The sequence below is a fragment of the Chlamydotis macqueenii genome, chromosome 12, assembly GCF_036417535.1.
Source record: "Chlamydotis macqueenii isolate bChlMac1 chromosome 12, bChlMac1.mat, whole genome shotgun sequence".
Classification (NCBI taxonomy): domain Eukaryota; kingdom Metazoa; phylum Chordata; class Aves; order Otidiformes; family Otididae; genus Chlamydotis; species Chlamydotis macqueenii.
In genome coordinates, this window is record NC_141567.1 from 20170498 (window position 1) to 20192355 (window position 21858).

At 39.5% G+C, this 21858-nt stretch overlaps 1 protein-coding gene across 6 annotated transcripts; it reads left to right on the forward strand.

Annotated features, from left to right (window-relative positions):
• The first annotated feature begins 4957 nt into the window (after positions 1-4957).
• BNIP2 (BCL2 interacting protein 2) lies at positions 4958-20403 on the forward strand. Of its 6 annotated transcripts, XM_086757083.1 has the most exons (13): positions 4989-5079; positions 6594-6724; positions 8888-9025; positions 9575-9705; positions 10459-10526; positions 11376-11543; positions 13438-13614; positions 14255-14357; positions 14632-14763; positions 15323-15409; positions 15547-15645; positions 17137-17172; positions 19780-20403. In XM_086757083.1, exons 4-13 carry the CDS (start codon positions 9656-9658, stop codon positions 19826-19828), a joined length of 969 nt encoding a protein of 322 aa, XP_086613209.1. In that variant the 5' UTR covers positions 4989-5079; positions 6594-6724; positions 8888-9025; positions 9575-9655; the 3' UTR covers positions 19829-20403. The 6 variants fall into 6 exon arrangements, with proteins under 6 accessions (XP_086613208.1, XP_086613212.1, XP_086613213.1 ...); XM_086757082.1 differs by lacking the exon at positions 6594-6724 and having other exon boundaries at positions 4958-5079; XM_086757084.1 differs by lacking the exons at positions 4989-5079; positions 6594-6724 and adding an exon at positions 8634-8684.
• Positions 20404-21858: the final 1455 nt, after the last annotated feature.

Consider the following 21858-nt stretch of genomic DNA (forward strand, 5'->3'; position numbering starts at 1 on the left):
GAAGCACAGTGCATTGCCAGCAGCCTGACAGGCCAGATCCAAACAATCTCCTAATGTATGTTTACATCAGCTTTGGCTCCTGCACTGCTTTTGCTCTAGCTGTTCCGCAAAACGGAGCAAATTCCCTCTCTCTAAACTGTCTTGCACCAGGGAGAGGAGGCGGAATAAGCAGAATATGGATGGATATACTGTCCTTACCAGAACTGGGCAATGCTTTCTGGAGTAATGAACTGCAAATCAGCTACACAGACGAAACCACATGCTAGATACAAACACAGTCCTCTGAGATGGGCTTGTTGTCACAGTAAGAAAGGGAGAAAGAGAGAGAGAGAGAGAGGGAGGGAGGGAGTGCACACACACACGTGTGAGGGGGGGTGTAATGAATGCCAGCTCCCCTCCCGACTCGCTGGGATACGCGAGGATGACAAACTCTCTGAGGAGCAATTCCTTTGACTGGTTTGTTGAGGAAAGGAAACTTGTCACACTGCCAAGAATAAAACTGCTTCTGGGCTTAGTTTTGAATTTTATAAAGCGAATAAGTGAAAAACGTATACACATTCACTTCAGACCCAAGTCATGAATAATTAAAAGAATATATAATTGTATCCAGTTTTCCCCTCAAGCTCAACCAGCAAAGATATCTTCTGCCCATGTAACAGGGTACTTCATGTTTTTTTCAGAAACTGTAAGAAGTGAGCTGAACCAAGTATCACTGAATTCGTACCGCATGCAAGTATGAATAACAGCCTGACCATGGGAACACACAGAAACGCAGACTGAGAGCTGAACAGTTTCATGCGAAGGAAGTTGCAGATTTTTTGAGTACACATAGATATTTTCCTGGTGTGATTCACTCACAGTTGACATTGGATTCTGACCACAATATGATAAAAATAATATTATTAACACAGCATTATGGTAGACATTAAGCCGATACTGCAAATGGCAAAGATCATTTTTTTACAAGGCACAGTAAGGTATGAGTGTTTACCATGTCAAAAATACCTATGCAGAAAATAACCTCAGAAACCAGCAGTGAGCTGTACCGAGGTGTGACTATCTCCTTTTTCTGAGACAGGGACACTTTCAGAAATGTGAATTAACAGTATACGGCCACACGTTTGTCTGCATTTCTACTGGTGCACTGGAATTGTCTTAACAGTATTTAAGTGGAAAAGGCAGATGCAAGACATCTCCTATTGCTTTTATTTTTCCACATTATTCCCACAGTTATTGGGATTAAAATTTAGGATGAATATCTATTTTTCTTGAGAACATAGTAGTTAGCAAATACGGTATTAATGGCAATATATTTCACCTTTAACTTGCTGATACAGAAATCTTATTTAAATACTAATGAAGAACACCAGTATCTTCTATGACAAAATAATCATTATATCCTCCCTCACCCCACATACAAATGCAGACATGGCTAGCATGTGGCTCTCGTGGCTAGCAAGTCGGCTCTTACTTTCTCTCAGTATGGCTCTTTGTACCAACCAACTGTGATGCTCTCCGACAGGAAAAATATATTAAAAACTGAAAATTGCACATACACATATGGATTTTGTATGTAGGTAAGAGCTATGTCTTTGAAATGGCAACGGTCTGGGGTTTGGTTTGACTTACGAAAGATGCGCATTTCTTTCTATTTTTGTACTTCTCTAGTTGAAATCTCAACACAAGATCTTCACTTAGACCTGACGTAGACCTTAAATTCTTTTCAACAAGATATTTGTTCAGAGATAGAAAAAGGCAAAATATCAGGGAGGAGTGCTAGGAGATGTGAAGTGCAATTCTGCTTAAGAAGAAGTAGTCCACTACAGTATCATGGGTTGTAGCTGGAGTTCCTCAGGGAGGTTTGGGAGAAAGTACTCAGGGACAGGGAAGGACTGTGGTGAGGGTCACTTTCTGCTCAATAATTTACCCCATGATATGCAAAGAGGACGCAACTACGAAACTCAGCTGATCACAATAGAATGGCTTTAAAGAGGTGATGATGTACCTGACAGGAATATCAGAAGTGAGGCAAAATATTACGCGCTACCTACTTCACGTCCACGTCTCTGAAAGCTGCTACCCACAGGTGTCTGTGACGGGAGCCAAATTATGTGCATGGACTGCAAAAGCAGAGGTGAACCACAGCAAAAAAACCTTTATCATCAAAAAAAGGGCAAAATAAAGTTGGAAAAACCCCAGTAATTTTACTTTCTGTAAAAGTGGCAAGGAAGGAAAATGGCAAGGAGGAATTCTCTACAAATGCCGTCTCTACATACAACCCCACAGAGACAGACTAAAATTCCAACATTTCCGAGCTGTTCCCTGAACGACTTGAAAGGGGGGCATTTTTAATCTAGCCGAGTGGTTTGGGGTTTTTTTTTTAGATTACTAGAAAATATTTTTCTAATAAGTAAAATAGGAAAAGACCATAAAAAAGGTGAATGTTTTGGTGTTCTGCTGCTTTTGATGATTATTTTCTATTTAAAGGTTGATTGTAAATTATTTCAGCCCTGAACTTGTGTAAGTTGATTTTTCCCATGTTGAAGACAAAATTCATGCGACAGAGCATTATTCCTTCAAGCTTGCTCTCCTTGGTAAACCTTTCATGTGAGGATCTGCTTATATTTGCAATTGTCTGATGTTTAAAAATAGAATTACTCAACGTTCCCTAGTTGTTGGCTGTGACCTCTTGTTTGCTTGTTTTCTGTGTTACATTTGAACACCGGGTAGATTTCCAGCTACATCGTGCCACCCCGTGTAAGAGACGGGAAACTGCAGACCTTTGCTGCCCACCATGACACGAGTTTGGTGTTGCGTGTCCTGCAGATGACATTTGTGCATTTTTGAAGACAGTTTTGAGTTTATCAACAATGGAAGCACATGCAGAAACGCATTAAAAGTATTTGAGACTTAATTTTTTCTTAGAACATTAATTTGATGGAAAACTTTCAACCTTTTGACATAATAAGTCAGTCATCGTGGCCCTTTATTTATTACTGCTGTTGCAAGACAAGGAAGATTATCTACTGCGTAATAAAATTATTCTCTACAGCATAATTTAATCTCATTTTCTACTTTATCTAAACCAGAATAGAACAGTACTGACTGAAAATCTGTACTCCAACACTTTGCAAACTTAAGTTTGCTGGTAAAATAAGGGGTGTTCAGGCATCAGATAACTAATAGGTAAGTTTTGATCCATGTTAACTGAGCAACCCATAAAAGGGAATTTATCTTTTCTGTAATGTAATGTGCTCCTCTAGGAATCACGGACTCCCTTGATCTTCACAGCTCAGACCCAGCTGATTCTGGAATAATTCCAACTGTTCAGATACTCAGAATCAGCAGGCTGGGATCTCTTGCCAGCCAGTCTTCACTACCTAGGCAATTACCTTACAAACTTGCCAGAAAAGTCAGAAAATCAGACCCTCTCTGTTAAAAGCTGGGGTGCTACAGGCATAGGAAGTTCTGAAGTAGGCACACCAGAAACAGCGAATTTGGTGTGCGGCTGGGAGCGGACAGAAAAATATAATGTCCTTAAGCATGGGTCTCTGGTCATCTTCTGTGGCACTCTTACTTCCACAAACAAAAAATGGTGACATAATCAAAGGTGGCAGGATACAATATTTTTTTCCCTTTTGCTGTTTCCCCTCCCTGTTTTCCTGTATTTCTCCTGCCAGTAGTTACACGCCCTTTCTTTATACTTAAGTTACCTCTTGCCTTACATTTGTAACTATTATCTGATAAACTTATGTTACAGTAATGCCTACAAGCCTCAGGCTGTTTGCTGTGCATGAGAGTAATTCCTTATAAATATATTTTCAGTACTCTAATTCATTTACCTCTGTAATTACCTTTTTTTCCTGTTATGCGTAGATTTTATCTTTGCTGGTTGCGGGTGCCTGTGCTTCCTGTTCTTTAGTGGTATTTTTCTTTCTCCTGCTTTCCTTCATGCATTTTGTGCCCCCTTTATATAGTTTTTTGATTCTTTCTACACTTCTTCTCCACATCTGTCACATTTATTCCAAGTTCCTTCAGTACCCTACAACAAACCAAGCTTGGCTGCTGTTGTTCCATCGTTCAGCTTTGGGCACCAGCTTAGCTGTGCTCAAGTTAGTAGCTGTGTGTTGTAACAATGTGTTGGTGGCAAGTCCTAATTTTAGCCAAAACCTTCCTTCCATCTTGATCTCCTCCTAGCGATGCTGACTACCATTACTGTTCTTAAGTATGTGAAAAAGATTAAAATGAGATTTACTGGACTTCCTGTGCTTCTGTTGTGCATATGAAATATCATTACGTCACAAAAGGCTGTATTTTGGATGCCGTTGCTGCCTCATTTATACAGCTGAAGCTGTAATTTCAAATGACGTGGAGATTCGGGTTTTTTTTTGCTCAAGAACTCTGCTCCCGCTCCCTTGCCGGTATGTGATACCGGTACGGTCTGTTCTCCTTTTCCTCGCAGAGAAGGTTCCGCTCTGGCTCCCGACACTGGTCTCGTACTTTCCCCAGCACCTGCAGTACCGGGCCCAGCACGCCGAGCTCTGTGCGCGGCCTTCCTGTGCTCCATCCCGCCTCCCGCTCGCCGCGGCCTAGGCCTCGGCCCGCCCCGGTCACCCTTCCCGTGACAACCGGCTGCCCGCGCCACGGCTGGGGGAAGCTGCCGTTAACCGCCTCCCGCTGAGAGCTGCCGAGCCGCACGGCTGCTCCCGCCCGCGCTCCCGGGTGGGCGGCCGGAGCCCCTGAGCCCCGGGAGGAGCGCGCAGGGCGCGGCCCCGCCGCCGCCTCCGCCCCTCAGACCGGCGCCGGCCCCGCCCCGCGCGCCGAGAGACTGCGCACGCGCCAACTGCCCGGGGTGGGGAGAGAGGGCGGGCGGCGCCGTTATTTTACGCATGCGCGCTGAGTGCCGCCGCCCGCCCCGCGGAGAGCGGCTGTCATGTGCGTGCGGCGGTGTATCCGCTTCCGGGTGAGCGGGGGCGCGCAGCGCGGCGGGCCGTTTCCGCGGCGGCGGGGGCGAGGCCGCGGCCCGTTCCCTCCCCCGCTGTCCGCCTTCCCTCGCCCGCCCCGTCCGTCTCCCGCCAGGTAGGGGCGCGGAGGCGGTGGTAGGGGCGAAGCGGGAGCATTGAGCTCGGCGCGAGGCTGCGCCGGGCCCTGCCGGGGCGGTGCTCGGGCGGAAGAGCCGCTGCCAGGCCGCGGCGCTCCCCGGGCGGCGGCGGGGGTGGGGGGGGTGGGGGGAAGCTTTGGGCACGTCGGTGTTAAAAGTTGAAAACCCCTTCCCTGCCCCGGGGCCAGAGCCGCGCCAGCCTCAGGCGCGCCCCGCTGGCGGGGCTGGGGTTTGTCCGCGGTTGCGGAGGCCGGGCTCGCCTGCCTCTTGCGCGGGCGCGCAGGGAGCGGGGGGGTGTGAGCGGGGTGACCCTGTCCCGCGCGGGGCAGAGCTGCGGCTCAGGAGGCGGCGCTGCCTTCTGGTGCCTGCTCGTTTCCAGCCCTTGGGGTAGCGCGCTGGGCAGCAGTCGGTTGTGTCCGGGTAACTTGTGTGCGTAGCTGACTCTTACAAAGGAATAGCGATTGGGTTTAGGCCGGGCATAACCTCTGACTGTTCTCTGACAAGCTAAAGCTAGTGTTTACCTTTAAGTGAACCTCAGGGATTCAGAAATGCAGATTCTTCTGTCGCTCTGGATGCGGAGATTGAAGTCATACCCTCAGAGATTAAAGCAAGGGCGTGTTCAAAAACTTAGTCTTTTAGCTGAGTGATTATCTGTGCTTTGAAGAAGGGAGTAAAAAGAGATGAAGAATTGTCTTGTTATGAATTAAAGTCTTTGCATCACTTTATTATGCAGACTTACAAGTGATAAAGTTTGGATGTCTATCTTCACGCCTGGGAAGTGTTTCCTGCGGTCGTGGCTAGTGTGGCTGCATTCTAAAAGCTACTGGGTTTATACAAACATTTAGAAGTTACAGTGAGCTACGCCACATGGATGTGTGTACCAGAAAATATCTGTTTCTTCTGGCTTGCTGTAAAATCAAATGTGAAAAATACTCTTACAGGCACCTCTTTAATGCATGGAACGTGGAATTAATTAATGCTCGGTTAATGTTTCTGTTGAAATGTTGAAGGTGAAATGTAGAAAAAAGTAGGCTCATCTTTTCTTGAAGTTGATTTCAGCTTTCTGAAATGGAGGCAGCATGCTGTTCTTTGCAGCTCAGGTGCATAGTTCAGTAGTGTGCTCATCATTGCAATTGTCTTGCAACATAAACTTTATTCTCTTTCAAACGCGGAGCTGCTGGTCAGGGACTGGATATAGGTCTTTGTATTGGCTAGGCAGATATGACCATATAAAGGCGTAACTCCTCTTTATTTGTGTATTCTGAGAAGTCAAGGGTGAAAACCTTAAAAAAAAAAAAATTTTGCAAGGAGTCTTCCACTTCATGAATAAAATGACCTCATGCATTCTGGTGGGTTGCTTTTTTTGTTTGTTTTTTTTTTTAAGTACCTGGGACAGATCAAGGTCTCTGTCTTAGCTTTTAGCTCTAAACTAAATTTTTTAGAAAGGGAATTTCTAATAGGCTTCTTAACACTGTTGTGTTTGGTATTCCAGCACCTACCAACTAAGCCAGCTCGGTATTAATGAGAGAACTCTGAAAACTATCTCCTCTTCCAGGAAAAGGATGAGAACACTGATGTTTGGCTTCTGGTGCAAGCAGTAATACTCTTCAGCTGCAAACTTAAGTAGGTTTAACCTGGTGTTCTGGAAGTGGAAATCCGTTTGTTAGCTTTTGTGGAAGAGCAGTGGGTTTTAAGTGATGTGTTCCCTTGTGATACCTTTTTTTCTTTTTGTAATATTGTAACTTGCCTGTTGAGATGCTTACAAGTATAAGCACCAAAATCCAGTGGTTCCAGTAAGAGAGCAGAACCACGCAGCGGTCCTGCATCTAGATGTGCTTCAGCTAGCTCCCAGTCTTCCAGTTCCCTTTCTTTAAGTAAAATGGAAAGTAATGGGCAATGGAGAGTGAAAATGGTCAGGCTTGCTGTTCAGAAACCACAACTTCTTGAGTTGGCCAAGAGGAGGAGTGTTAGTATCAGGTAATTAATTGTTTTTCTTTTACATGACTAATAAACACTTGTGTTATTACAATATATTATGTTTTTCAAGTTAAGCTTTTAGGACTTTAATTTACAGCTGAATTAAAAAGAGACTTTGACACAGTAAAAAGACAAGATGTCAGCACTACCACAGCAGCTGTAGGAAGACTCTTCTAAACTCTGCTTTAGTTTGTGTAAGCAAAAATAGTAGGTTTTTTCCCTTCTTTGCAAGCATTTGTATTAGTGATGTAGAATTATTCAGTAGTTAACTTTAAAGTCGGCACTCTCCTAACTTTCCTGGGATTACCCTTCCTCCTTAATTTCTCATTCTTCCAGTTGACAAATTACAGTGCTTTTGTACATGAGACTTTAAGGCAAAGCATCCAAAACAACTACTTTGCATGTTAAGTAAAGTAGGATGCTGAAAAACTAAATTCAAGCTTATCTGATGTTGAACTTGGAACTTGCCTTGTAAGTTGTTTCCAGTTATACTATGTGGTATTTAGTGAATGGTTGCTTTCAAATCTACCTTAATGAGAAGCTGCTGCTGAGAATTCTGTAAGTCATGTGAGAAGTGTTTTGGAAAAGTGTCTTAAACATTGATTATAGTGTGAGTAACTTTGAAACGCTGTGCCTGTATTAGTGTGTCAGGTTTATGGAATGAAATACACGCAGGTCGGAATTGCTTCTGCACTGAAATGCTGTACATCTGAAATTAGTAGGTGCTGCTTGGTGTTTGGTATTCTTCAGAAGTGTGGTGAGAAAACTGGTCAAGTCTTGGAGCAAAGCCCTGCTTTAAACTGTTTTGTGGTAACTGTGTTGTGAAGGCAGTGCAGGCGAGCTCAGGAGCAGCATCTTATAGTCATCAGCACAGTCATAGGGCTGGTTTGTGGTTGTTTTTTTTCCTACTGTCAGTTTTAATTTCTTTAACTTCTTATGCTTCATCTTAATGTCCTGAAACAAATGCATAAGGAACTTATGCACGTATCACTGTTACTACTGATCAAAATATGATCTTATCTCCAAGCAAATATTTAAGCCATTGTTGCAAACACTCAGCAGGTTAGTACCCAGCAGAAACTGTATGCTGAGGAAATCGACATCTTAATGAAAGACAGGACGTTTCATGAGGAAAGTAATATGATTCAAGCAGCAAGGAACTATTCCAAACAGTGTTGAGCTAAAAAGGACAGACAGGAAGGAGAGAGCTGGGAGGACAATTGCTGGGGGTGACTTCTTGGAGATTGTGTGCACAGGCACATACTGCTAGCTACTGAGCAGTGCAGGGGCTGAACAGCTCAAACAAGGAGAGTCTGACCCTTAAGAGGAACTAGGTTGCTATCTTCTAGAAAGTTTATTTCAATTTCCTGGGTGAGATAAGCAGGAAAATATCAGTAAAACAAGCTTAAACTTTGGTCATTAGTGTTTAATTTGTCTCTGGTACTGCAGTTTTAAAAAAAAAAGTCTTTAATTTTTTAAATTTTTTTTTATGAATCCTCTTGTGTAGTGTAGCTTCTTTTAGGACGTTTTAAAATCAGTCTGTGGTTGTAATCAGATCAGGAGAAGAGAAGTTGAGATCAGTTGTGGAAGGTGATCCTACCGAACAGTAAGTGTAACTTGTTTCTTTTTAGCCGTGTAAATGGTCTCTCTGGCTTAATTAGCAGTATAATTGCATTCAAGCTTTGTACTTGCTGGTGTTCTGTGTTAGTTGTTTCTTTGCATTTCAAAATATTCAGTTTCCTGTTTTGATTAGTGTTGTTTTTCTTAACATCTTCACTGATAAGTTTACCTGTTCCTGCCAATCCTTAGAGCCAACGCAGCCAAGAGCTTCAGCTGGTTTGGACTTGTATGTCAGCAGAATGGTTTATTATATTCCATTATTGGGGATTGCTTGTTGCTGGTGATGGGTGAGCCTGAGAAAACACAGCTTGACTTGGACATCACAGGGTGAGTTATCTGAAAACGCTTTCTGAAATAATTATTTTTAAAGTGTGTGTTTGGTGGGTTTTTTTAAGAACTGGGTTGTATTTTAGATCTGACCATCTGGGTTTTTTCCCTCAATATACACTTACTGAATATCTCCTATAGAATCTAGAGAGCCGTTGGGTTTCTCCAAGTTTGGAGTGAACTGGTGTAATCCTAAATGATGGATCAGATGGCTCAGGGACTTGATTTTAACTGAGGTTGATCCTGCTCAAGCCGGGCTTTGGACTATGAGATCCCTTCCACCTAAATTACTGTATGATAAACTGTTCTGTAAGCAGTTTTGTATTTTAAAAAAAAAAAAAAAAACCTTAAACTTTTCCCTGGTGTTTGGGTTTTGGGGTTGGTTTTTTTGTGGTTTTTTTTGTGTGTTGGTTTTTTTGTTGTTGTTGTTTTTTTTTTTTTTTTTTACCCCTTGCATAATACTTCAACTTGGTGATAAATGAAAGGATGCGTTTCAAGTATGGGAGTTACAATAGTATTGAACTAGCACCTTCTGTTACGTTCCTGCAGCTCCTCTTTAGCCCACTGTCCTGAAGACAAGAGGTCCTTGCTGATCAGGAGTGTCTATTAGCAATTCAAGTTGGCTGGAGAATGGAAGGTGTTGAGTTTAAGGAAGAATGGCAAGATGAAGATTTTCCAAGGTTTTGAAATTTTTTTTTTAAAGTAATTCAAATGAAATACTTAACATGAGAATAAGCTACCTCTTTATTTTCCTAGTGAACTAACGCTCAGTAATCATCTTGAAGTGATTTCCATTAATATAGTAGTGTTGAGAAGGTTTTGCGGTGTGTTTCCTAATGGTTTCTTTATGGTCTGGAAAGGGATCACTTCGTGCTGAGATGTAAGTTCAGAAACATAGGAATGCCACTGTTGAAGCTTCCAGTGTTACCAAAGTGAAAATTTCTGAGTTTGGCTTCGTTTGTTTTCTGTGGTAATCTTCTGAAACTACATTGTTTGTATATTATTACCAGTGTCTGAAGGCCCAAATGTTTCATTAAGCAACATTTCTGCTTGGGCCTACAAAGAAACTAAAACAACTGACTTCAGAGGCATTCTACAATAACATGACTGAAGTACTTCTGTACTGTATTTAATGTCAAATTTTCTCAAGCAAGAATATGGCAAGTTTTCTTAAGGATGACACACTGCTAGAAAGCAGTAGCTTGACATTTGTCACATCAGCAGGAGGTCACTTGAATGCTGTAAAGGAATTTTCTGCTATTTTGGTGCTTTGTTTGCTGAAAGCTTGAACTTACGATATAAGTAAATCTAGTTCAGTACTATCCTACAGTATTTTTTTTAGCACTGCATGAGTCTAAGTATCTGGCATTTAGTTGGCTATTTTAAAAAGAAGAAACTAGTTTTGTTACAATGGTTTCTACTTTGTGCACCAGGCCCCTGCCAGAGGATGATCCTGTTGAGTCAGATATATTGGCTGCAGCTGGAACAGAAGTTGAAGCTGGTAAGAACATTCCACTCCAGACAAGCTCACTGCTTCCTACTTAGATGGCTCTTTTAAAGCTCCGTTTTGGTTTGGGATAGTTTTCTGGTTTGGTGTTTGGTTTTTTTTTGTTTTTTTTTTTTTTTTTTAGTCAGGCTTGAGGAAACAGCATTATAAATGATATTTTTATATATGAAGGGTATTATAAACATCTTGTCTAGAAAGAAAAGAGTTTTGGAATAAAATGAGACTCTTCGTCCTCCCCGTGAACAGAGCTATCCAGGTAATACTGGACAAAAATGAATTATTGAACTCACTTCCTGACCTGTCTTAAAATCTTGGGTCATCATTTGGCTCCTGTGCATCAGTTAGGGCCTATCTTAGTTTCACTCCACTTTGTGGCCTTGTAAGAACATTGCCTGTAGTTTCCCAGGTCTTCCTTGTTTCACTTTTTGAAAATGGGGGTTATGTTTCCCCATGTCCAGTCAGAACCTATTGCGCTATTTGTAAGACTTAGTGTATCTAGAATCTTACCTAGAACACTTTGACACAGCTAGCGTGGGCAGTAGTTGCTTAGGTGATGGCAGCACTTCAGATTTTTCTTCTGCAGTGAGTATGGTGGTCTACCACTGTGAGCATAGTGTGTGTGCAGTCGACTAAACTTAAGCTCTTGAGGACTTGAGAACTTTGACCTCCAAGTGCTGTTCTTTTCATGCTGTGTTTAATTCTTATTCCAAAGATACATCATGTATATTATGGCCTTAACTTACAATGTATTCTGAGAAGGCACTGTGCTTTTCTGTCTTCTTTATCTGCTTATTAAACTCACTTTAGCTTTGAAAATAAATAATTTGCTTTTTTTAAATACAGAAGTCAATGGAGCCAAAGTGAAGAAGAAACTAGCGGCCCCAGATATCAGCTTAACTTTGGATCGCAGTGAGGAATCGGTGTTGTCTGATGACTTGGATGGGAGTGGAGAGATTGATTTGGACGATTTAGATACTCCTTCAGAAAACAGCAATGAGTTTGAATGGGAAGGTAAGTATTTTGTTACTTTTGTCTGATGTCGTAAAATATTTCTATTTTCTTATGTGCAGGTCAGCAGTTTTTCAAGTGGGAAATAACTATGAATATTTCAAAAGGAACAACGTAAAAGGAGTAATTAGATTAGAAACTGAAGATAGGCACAATGAAGTTTTAAAGTGCAAATCAGACCTCGACTGATGAGTAGCAAACAGGCAGCATAATAGCTGTAGCTCCGAGTAAACTTAGGTGAATGTCATTAAATGCCTGTAAGACTACAAGTAATGGGAAATCCTCTGTGTTGCAGTATGTTTTTAAGAACCAACCTGGGGAAAAAAAAAGAGGTGTTTTACATGTATTATAGTTCAGTTTTAAATAGAGGTGAACTATATGAAGGGATACAGGTTCTAGATTAGCTAGGTGGAAATCGATGAATTGCAAGCCCTTGTATTTAAGGAGGACTGAATGGTATTTCTAAAAATACTGGGTAACACCTGATCTCATATCTTATTGTGGTGAGAATAGCAAAAGGTCAGTAGCCTTAGAGTTTGCCTGTTTTCTGGATTGACTGGAGGTGGTAGAAGAGCCTCTATTTTGTGTCAAGGAATTCTGAAATTACTTGATAGTTAACTTAGCTATAGCCACATTAGCAATTATCTTTATTTTAAGAAATTACTAGAGATGTAATCTTATTCTTATAGGCAAAACCTGGAGGTTCTAACTAGTTTTACTTGCAATAAAAGTTCTATGTAGGATTTAAAGCAGAAGTTGTAAACTTGCAGTTTAATCATGTATTAAGGCCCTTTTATGTAAGCCAGGAACTGTTGTTGGTCAAACAGATGAAGTCTTTAACTTTGGTAGACTGTGACGTAAGAATGTCTTTAAGTAAACATGTCAACTCAATTAGTTTTTTTTTAAATTCTGTAAATAAAATAATTTAAATTCCTGAGTAATCAGGAAGCTCTCTTCTCACTGTTATGTATTAAACACTACCTATTCTTCATCCCAAGATAGCTTATAAATGGAGGAAGAAACACCCTTTAGAATAAGGGTTTTTTAATAGCTACAGACATATTGCAGGTGAATTTTCATAACAGACTGTGGGTTTAGCTGTGTAAAAGGATTTTCATCATTTTATTGAAGAAGATTAGGTATCTAGGGTTAGTTTTGCAATGGTGTGAAGGAAATGTTCCAGATGTTTGTGCCTTGTTTTTGAAAGTGGCTGAAAAGGGTTTCTGTCTTTTCTTCCTTTAATGCTGCTGCCTTCATTTTCCTGGAAGGATAGTTTCAATTAACAGCTTTATCTTGGGAACAGACAACTAACTTGCAGTAGGTTTTTCTCGCTTTGGGTAAGGTCTGTGCAACCAAGTCAAGAATCATCATTTAATTGGAGCAAATTGCTTTACAGATTGCTGTCACCATAAATTTCATATATATTGATTGCACACATGTGAATTAGATTTAATTTCTAATAGATTTGCCTGCATGTCTGCTTGCAAGATACTGTCAGTGTTTTAAATCATGCTTTTATGTAAATCTGTGATCAAGCAACTTGAGTAATTATCATTGGTGTTAACCACTTTGTCTATTTTGGTGAGATTCATCAAGGTCTGTGTTCTCAAAGCCTACAATTAATTAGGCTTCCTACATGAATGGAAATTTGTTATGTATTTTAACATTGAAAATTAGTCAGTGGAAACCTGACAACGTAGAGTATTTTGAATAAATATATATGACACCCATGAGATCCTATTTTGTAATGACTGAAGGAACTATGTCAGATAGAATGTCTGACTGGCTGAAGAATATTAAAATAGATTAAATAGCAAAGTGGTTAACCTGTGCTGTAATTGATTGTCACTGTAGATAGTATTCATAATGGATCTTGAACATGTTTTGACTTTGGCAGATGATCTTCCAAAACCAAAAACTACTGATGTAATTAGGAAAGGATCACTCACTGAATACACTGCAACAGAGGAGAAGGATGATGGCCGACGCTGGCGAATGTTTAGGATTGGAGAACAGGACCATAGGGTGGACATGAAGGCAATTGAACCGTATAAAAAAGTTATCAGTCATGGTGGTAAGGATCAGTGATGTGCAGAGGCGAACTCTTGAGAAACTTCTTTAAGCTGGGTTGGAGTGGCACAGGAATGCTCATGTGATGATTCATTTGTTGCAGTATTAAGGCATATGGTTGATCTCCTGTTTTTTCCCCATTAAACTGAAGTTCCAAAATGTACGCGTGTTCAGATGAAGCTGCTAACATGCATATGTGTAATAAGATGTGCTTATCCGTTCTACGGTGTCAGTGCTACCGGTGTAATTTTTTGGGGTTTAGGTGTGTGGCAAGCATTACCTGTAGATCTACTAAGGCGTAAATCAATTTAATGACTCTGCACAACAGTTCCTGGAGTTTAGATTGGAAGAAGAGTTGACTATATAAAATGTTATTAAATATATCGAGACTTTGTATTGAGATGTTGATTGTAGGTACAGCAGTTTATTTGCATCAACTTCAGCTATTTCTTTAGAAGTAGACAAACTTGAAAAAGAAATCTTGAGGTTTACTTTAACTGTATGAATTCATCCATATAGAATAGATGTTTGTATATCTTTTTAAGGTAAATAATGATAAATCTTACTGAATGCTTGACTTTGTGTAACTGTAGTGAATGTATAGTCACCTTTGTCACAACTGCTGCTTTTTTCTTTGTTTTTAGGTTATTATGGTGATGGGTTAAATGCCATTGTTGTGTTTGCTGTTTGCTTTATGCCTGAAAGCAGCCAGCCTAACTACAGATACCTAATGGACAATCTATTTAAGTAAGTAATCCTCTGAGTACTGTTTTAATTTCACACTGTGAAACTTGGCACTTCAATGTAAGGGCAAGTACTTCTCTCTCTTTTTATTGAAGCTTTTTATGTTTCAGACGAGGGAAAGGTAACAAATAGAAAAGCAACTACATGTGCTTCTGGGGGGGGAGTTGCTCAACGCTGTTGCCAACTCTATATTTTTAAAATATATTTGAGCACTACTAGGAATTGCTTTAATATCCACAGATCTTCACTTGAAAGTTTTCTTTGCTTCTCTCTGCAGATATGTAATTGGCACTTTAGAGCTGTTAGTAGCAGAGAACTATATGATAGTTTACCTGAATGGAGCAACAACAAGGAGAAAAATGCCAAGTTTAGGCTGGCTTAGGAAATGTTACCAGCAAATTGATAGAAGGTAAGGAGCTCTGCAGTGTTTTCTTACAGTATTCACATGCTGAATTATATACATATTTAGGAAAAACTACTGTTTAATGTGGTGTCTGGTACCTACTGGTTAAGATTTAATTAAGCAAATTAAATCTTAATTAAAACCTAAGCTAGACAATGTGGAGGAATGCTACAGGCAGGCCTCTTTCTTCACTTAAAAAAAAAAAAAATAGTAGTAGTAGAATACTGTTACCACATAGAATATCCTTAAAACTTCATGTATTACTATGATACTCTAATAAGGACAGGAGGTCTTTCGTGAACCACTTCATTAGCTGTGTAAAAAGATTCAAAGAAACTTCACTTTGAAATGTTATTTCCTTCTCATTGTTGTAAAACTGATACTGCATCTTAAATTTTGACTATAGAGTTGTGTGGTGATGATGATGGTAATTTCTAATGGAATGTCAGAACACTAGATTTGTGACAGTTGTGCGTGCAAAACCATACTTTTTATATATTAAAAAACCTCTTCTTGTTAAGCTGCCTTTTTGTTCTAGTAATTGTTTGCTGTTTGAATCCTTCAGGTTAAGGAAAAATCTGAAATCATTAATCATAGTTCATCCTTCTTGGTTCATCAGAACACTTCTGGCCATCACAAAACCTTTTATTAGGTAATGCTCTGGAAGCTATTTCTTTAAAAAAAAAAAATCCTCACAACTGTTTAAAGTGAACTTCAAAAACTGTTTTAATATTGACCTACTGAAAAATTTTTAAGTTGTAACTGTACCTTACATTTGTTCTTCCACAGCTCAAAATTCAGCCAAAAAATTAGGTATGTCTTTACCCTGGCAGAACTAGCTGAACTCATCCCCATGGAATACGTTGTCATCCCAGAATGCATAAAACAGTACGTTTTATTATTCAAACATGTTCTACACTGACCATGTTTTAGAACTGGTATATATTGTATTCAATGATTGGTTTGAATGTAATAGTTTGCATTTAATAAAACTTAATTTAACTCAGGTCATTGCTATCTCTAGGAGGAGTATCCACGTCTGATCACGTTGCTGACTGCAGTTTGGTTCGCAGTAGCTTGGATTGGTCAAAACGTTGATGTAGAGGGATTTTCACAATAGTATCATATGTAATTACAGAGTTACAGTGTGTGAATTGGTCTTTAGAGACAAGGCCTCATCCCAGTTCTTCTATCCCTTAGTATACTAAACTGGCTTGTGAGAGAAATTCTGGCCATGTTGATACTGAAATTACGTATAGTATCTTCAGTGTTCATGCTAAAATGTGGAACAAGTGAAGCGGTGAAATATCACTTGGATTGGGATTTCACTTAAAAGGAGAGCTGTGGTGGAAAAATCCTAAATCTCTACCCATAACAGTTCTAAAATTACTTTGGTGAAGAGGTGAAGGCAGCATTAATGTCCTTGGCTTTCTCCTTTTCCTTTCCTCCAGATATCTATATCCGTTTTAACGTCAGCACAACTCTGCTCTCAAAATGCAGTGATGATCCTGTTGTTGATAGCATGTGTGGGTGCAGTAATAGAGTGTAAATCATAAACTTAGGTCTTAAAGCCAGATGAAAATACTAACAATTGTGATGATAAATTGATCAGCCTATTAGAGAGTATAACATGCCAAACCTGTAGAGTGTGTGTCACGATAGATGATCACAAACTGGGAACTCAGTAAGGAAAGATAGCGTAGTCTCACTGTGTGGACAGAGGGGCACAGTCAGGTTGGACAAATGAACAAATTCCACCCCACCACCCCTGCAGATTGCTGGTTATTGCAGTAAACATTCAGCTGGTACCAGTTGCATAACGTAACTTTTTATACAGTAGGGAAAACGCTGTTTTCTTGGGGCAGGGAGGAAAGGAGGAAGGACATGACAATGCTGAAGCAGCCTTCTGCTATCTTCAGAATATATATATATATATCTATCTGTTTTTATTGGGGCTTTTGAAGGATATGTTACGAATATTCAGACTATCATTCCAAGTGTTGAAAGACTCCTTTCTGTATTGATGAACCTTTAACTGTTCTGCAAAGGCTAAACTTGGTTGACTTCTGGAGTTAATTCTCAGACATCTGTGAAAGATCATATCTGGCTTCAAATTGTTATGAATACAGACTTTAGGGATGGATGTTACCACTGTACATGAAATTGTATGAAATTGGTATAGTGACTAAATCTTCATGTTTCTTGTTTAATACTTATAAATGTTGGAGCTACAATGTATTTTTTCTTGATGATATCAGTTTAAAAACTTGGTATGTTTCTACAAACTGTATTGATACTGATACTGACAGAGTTTGCAGCTTTTGTTGAATTTGGCCTTCATATGTTGTGTTTACTGAAATCAAACTTTTCCTCACAAAGGTATGAAGAAGAAAAGTTTAGAAAGAAACAGAAAAGGTATATTCATATTTTGATTAGGGTTGCATCTAGATAAGATGATTTGCACTGCAACTAACTCCCAGTTGATTGGCTTGCGAAAAGGAATAAGGATTTGTAAATATAAACATGCACTAGTGACTAAGTTTCTATGCCTGCAAGTACAGTGTATCATCTAAAAGAACTCACCCTGAGTGTTCAAACAGATATTTATGAATAGTCTCTATTACTGGTACATGAGATGCTCTCTTTTAAGGGGATACTTCAGTTTTCAGCTGAATCGTTAAGAGGCAAAAGTAGTGCTTCTCTGTGAATCAATTAAGTCAGGTTTCACTGTTTCTAACCAGAAGTGATGTCTGGAGGAAGAGCTGGTTTTAGGTGAGAAGCTGTAGCTGTGCAGTAGCAAGAGATGCAACTCTGGAAGAAGTTCTAATATTGTATTTTGTATCTTTGATACCCGCTACCTTTAGTTGTTAACTTGCACAGACACAATCAAAATTAGTGGTTTTAGTGCTGTTTGTATTTGCAGTGCCTATGTTCCTTGCTAATAAACATTGGACTCTCATTTCCTTCATTTTCAGTCTCTTGCTAACTATTCAAGCTATTCCAGCAGCTGATGAAATTTTTTGAATGGAAACATTATTTTTTTTTCACTCTGTCACTAACAAATGTACTGAAAGGTTTTGCTACTAACTTTGCTTTTTTTATTACTCTTCCTGTGTGTGCATAACTATTGAGAGAGGTTTATTGTCTAAACTGGGTAATGGACATAGAGAGGAACACTGAGAGATTAACATAAAAGGAATTAAATTCTTTCTGAAAGCTAGCAGGTAAAGCTAGTGATAAGTGTTAAACGTGCTTTAGGAGTTATTCCACTGAAGTGATAATCTTGTAGCGTATAATCTGAAGTACTAAGCTTGTCAAATTCAAGAAACCCTTTCAGTACATGTTGAATAACAGTTGTACTTGATTTTTTTTTCCCCCCCAGTGTGCATAATTTGGCCCAATTCTGTTGCAAGACCCATTGTATTCAGGATGCAAACCTGAAACATTTGACAGTAATATAAAAACTTAAAAATCTCCAGTATGGCAAGCACTTCTTAGTGTCCTTGTCAGTATCATTGGTTATACTACCATCACTTCTGTAAAACGTCGTATGTTCCAAAGTGAAACTTAAGTACACAGGAGAGATCACAGGCACTATTTTATACTGAGACTTTAATTGGGTTGAAAGCAGTTGTTGGCATTACTTATTCTAATTGGAGAAAGGAGATGTGTTGAAGTTTAGCTCCTAAATGTGTTGAGGATGGCAGTAGGAATTCTTTGGCTGTGAGTGAGTCACTTTGGAAGCTAGGATATTGTAGACTTCTGTGGATTTATATTGTCAGCTGTACGTTTATGCATAGCTGGTTTGCATTAGTTTACTGTATTTTCTTACACTTCCTGTGATAAGTCCTGCAAGTCACGTCAAAACATCCTTTCCTAAGACACTGCAGTGAGGACAGGGTTAAGTTGCAGCTGCATACTGTGCGGGTGAACAGATACTGGATGGGGACTGTTGCTTCTAGACCCCACCGCTGCAGACCTGTTGGATCCTTATAGACTAGGTTCAGTTCTTACAGCTGCCAAAAAAAAAATAAACACAACCAAAACAAACCAAACAACAACAACAACAAAACCTCCACAAAAACCAAACAAAAACACCAAAACAAACAACCCCCCTTTTTAATGGGTTCATGGCCTAGAAGAGCATTGTGTTTATCATTTTGAAAAACTGGCTGGCTATTGTTTGAGAGACTGGACAGGCAGGTTAGGCAGTTAGGTTGTTGGCCTTAGCTTCTCTCACTTTAGAATTGCTGTTGGTTTTAAAATTAATCTACCTCCGTGCACAACTTGTTGTCCAGAAAATATGGTTAGGACTGTAGCTTGTTCTTACGTTAAAGATGAAAAGTACATCTTGTGCAGGACTGCCAGGTATCCACTGGTTTCTGCAAAGCAACATTTTATTTGCTGGTCCCAAGGCAGATGTATAAATAAAAAAGAAATTAAAAAACCCACCCAGTTTTAGCAGCACAATAGTGAATTTGTCCTGGGTAATTACAAGGGTCTTTGAACTTAATAGTGAAAATATTGCAGTTAAGGAGCCAGTTAACTTTTGTTGGTTCAACCAGTGCTGTTACCTTCTCGGCTTAATTGCTGTAACATTAAAGGTTATTCACTGCTTATTCTGCAGTGTGTGAATTAATCAAAGCAGTAGTGCTTGATGGTATTGTTACCTGTGAATTTGTATTCCTGCTTGCATTCATTAGTGAAAGCACGGAACCTGCTTTTTTTTCTTCTATAGTCAATCTTCACTTGCACTTTTCAAATGCTTCTTTTGAATGCTGTAGTTACTTAAATGGTATCTTAACCATTTTAATTAATTTCTAGGGGAAGGTAGGAAAATAGATTTTTTTTTTTTAAGAGCATTGTTGTGAAAGCATTTAATAAAAATCTTAATACTTACTAAAACTTTTTTCATGTAAAAACTTTGTATTTTCTGTTAAGACTGATAGGTTTTGCTTAATATATGAGAACTAAACTACTACTTAATAAAGTTTTAATTTTACTGCTTTCTTTGCTAAGCAGAGTTGACCAAGAGCTGAATGGAAAACAGGAGCAGAGAAGTAATCAGTAAGTTTGGAGTCCAAACAAGACTGAAGAATATGCAGACGGAACAATACTATTCTTGCTCCATTAACAATGCATTCTCTGTGTGTGTATATATGATATAATCTGTTGCAAAAGCTGCTTCATTTCTTTGGACTAGCACACAACGGACTGCTCACTGCTGTATCGGTTTGTCTTGACTTTCATAGCTATGTGTATGTAATCGTTTTATACTGCTAAATGTCAAAGAACCCTGTGTTTCCAGAGGATGTTCTTGCGGTTGTTTATCTAAATGATGCATGTTCTTCAGTAAAATATTTATATACCTAAATGTTAAAGGAAAGAGATAATATATATTTTTATGACTGAGCAATATATTGTGTGCACCTGCTGAAGGAATTCATCTGCAGGTGGACAAGGCCATAAGTTACTTCTTGTTATTGTATAAATCTATTTTGCTGTAAATGGTCAAGTGCATTTCTTCATTGTCACAGAAACCTTAATTTGTTTGGATTTTAACAGTCACACAATGTAGTCTTTCCTTATTTTTGTTCACATACCCAATACGAGCAGTACTCATTTACCTCGCTAGAGTGAGCTTGAGCTTTGGTGTCTTTTAGTCCACTTTTCAGTGTGCAGACCTGCAGTTCTGTTATCTTCAGTCTGTTGGCCAAAGGGTTTAAGCTGAAGCAGCAATAGAAGCTGAACTGTTTGACTATAAGATATCAGACCTTTCTCAATTTAAGTTGTGATTTAGATTCTGCTTCAGTAAACAAGGCTGTCTCAGCTACCGGTAGGAAATTAGTTCATGGCAGTTCTTCCTGGATGAGTATCGGTTGTCACAGTAGGAACTCTGGTCATGCTCCGTAGCGCTTGGGAGTTACATAGCTATTCTAGCCATAATACCAATTGTTTGCAGAGGTATGGGGAGCCCTGTGCTACCTGTGGCGTCCTTGTAGAGGGAACACCTGTTTCTAAAGGTCTTGGATGGGCACATGATACCAGCTCTGATTTCACTTAACAAAAAAAAAAAGAAGATTTAAAGGCTGGGTTGGGGTTTTTTTCGGGTGGTTTTTTTTTTTTTTTCTCCCCACAATGGTAGTAAACTTGTGTCTGTAAGAGCTGTTCTTGGACACGTGTCTAGAGGTTTATCAGGGCAATGGTAATGCACTGGTTGATAGCTTGCAAAAGTTTGTACCATATTTTGATGATCATTGCTGTTCCCTTGTAAGGACAGCTGCATGCAAATAAATCAGTTCAGGAGCTGAGCAATATACTATTGTAGCAAACACATGGAATCTTCACTTTTGTTTTTTATTGTGCTCACAGTTTTGTCTTAATGTTAAAAATGCCATTTCTCAATTATATTAAAAGTTAGTGTTGCACTGTTCTCCTTATTTAAAAAAAGTTTGAGTTCAACTGATTACTGCCTGATACTGATGAGTGCCAGTCAAGGGTTTCATAGTCAAGACTTATTAACCTAATTAGTCTGCTGTCTCTAATGATAGATGTGTAGGCTCTAAGAGCATATTCCTGTCAGGTGAGAGCAAATTGCCTGTGTCTCCGGGAGTTTAAGTCTTGCAATTCAGACTTTCCTCTCAAGATGTAGGTATTTTTGTTACAGTAGCTTCTCCATCCCAGTTTCGAAGAGACTAATATGCGGGATGTTCTCTTTCAACAGGCAATGCTAATGTCAGTTGCCTTGCATCTGTTTCATTGGGTTTGGATCTCTGTCTGAAAGCAGAAACCAAAACAGCCCCAAAGAAACTGTTCCCGCTTATCTCCTGCTTCAATATCAATGTTGACCCAGATTAATGTAAAGTTCCAGTCAGTAAACGGGACGTGTACAGCCTGTTTATTTCTGGTACTTTCCCAGTGCAGTGCGTATGAACACGCAAACCTGTAAACAGTCCTGTTTTTTACTGATTCTCTGTGGTCCTACGCTAGATACTAAGCATTCTGATCATCCCATTTCAAGTTTTTCCAAATCAAAAAAAGTGTTCTCAATGAAATCATATTATTAGTGGAAGGATTGTAGTTCTATCCATCCTGTTGTTT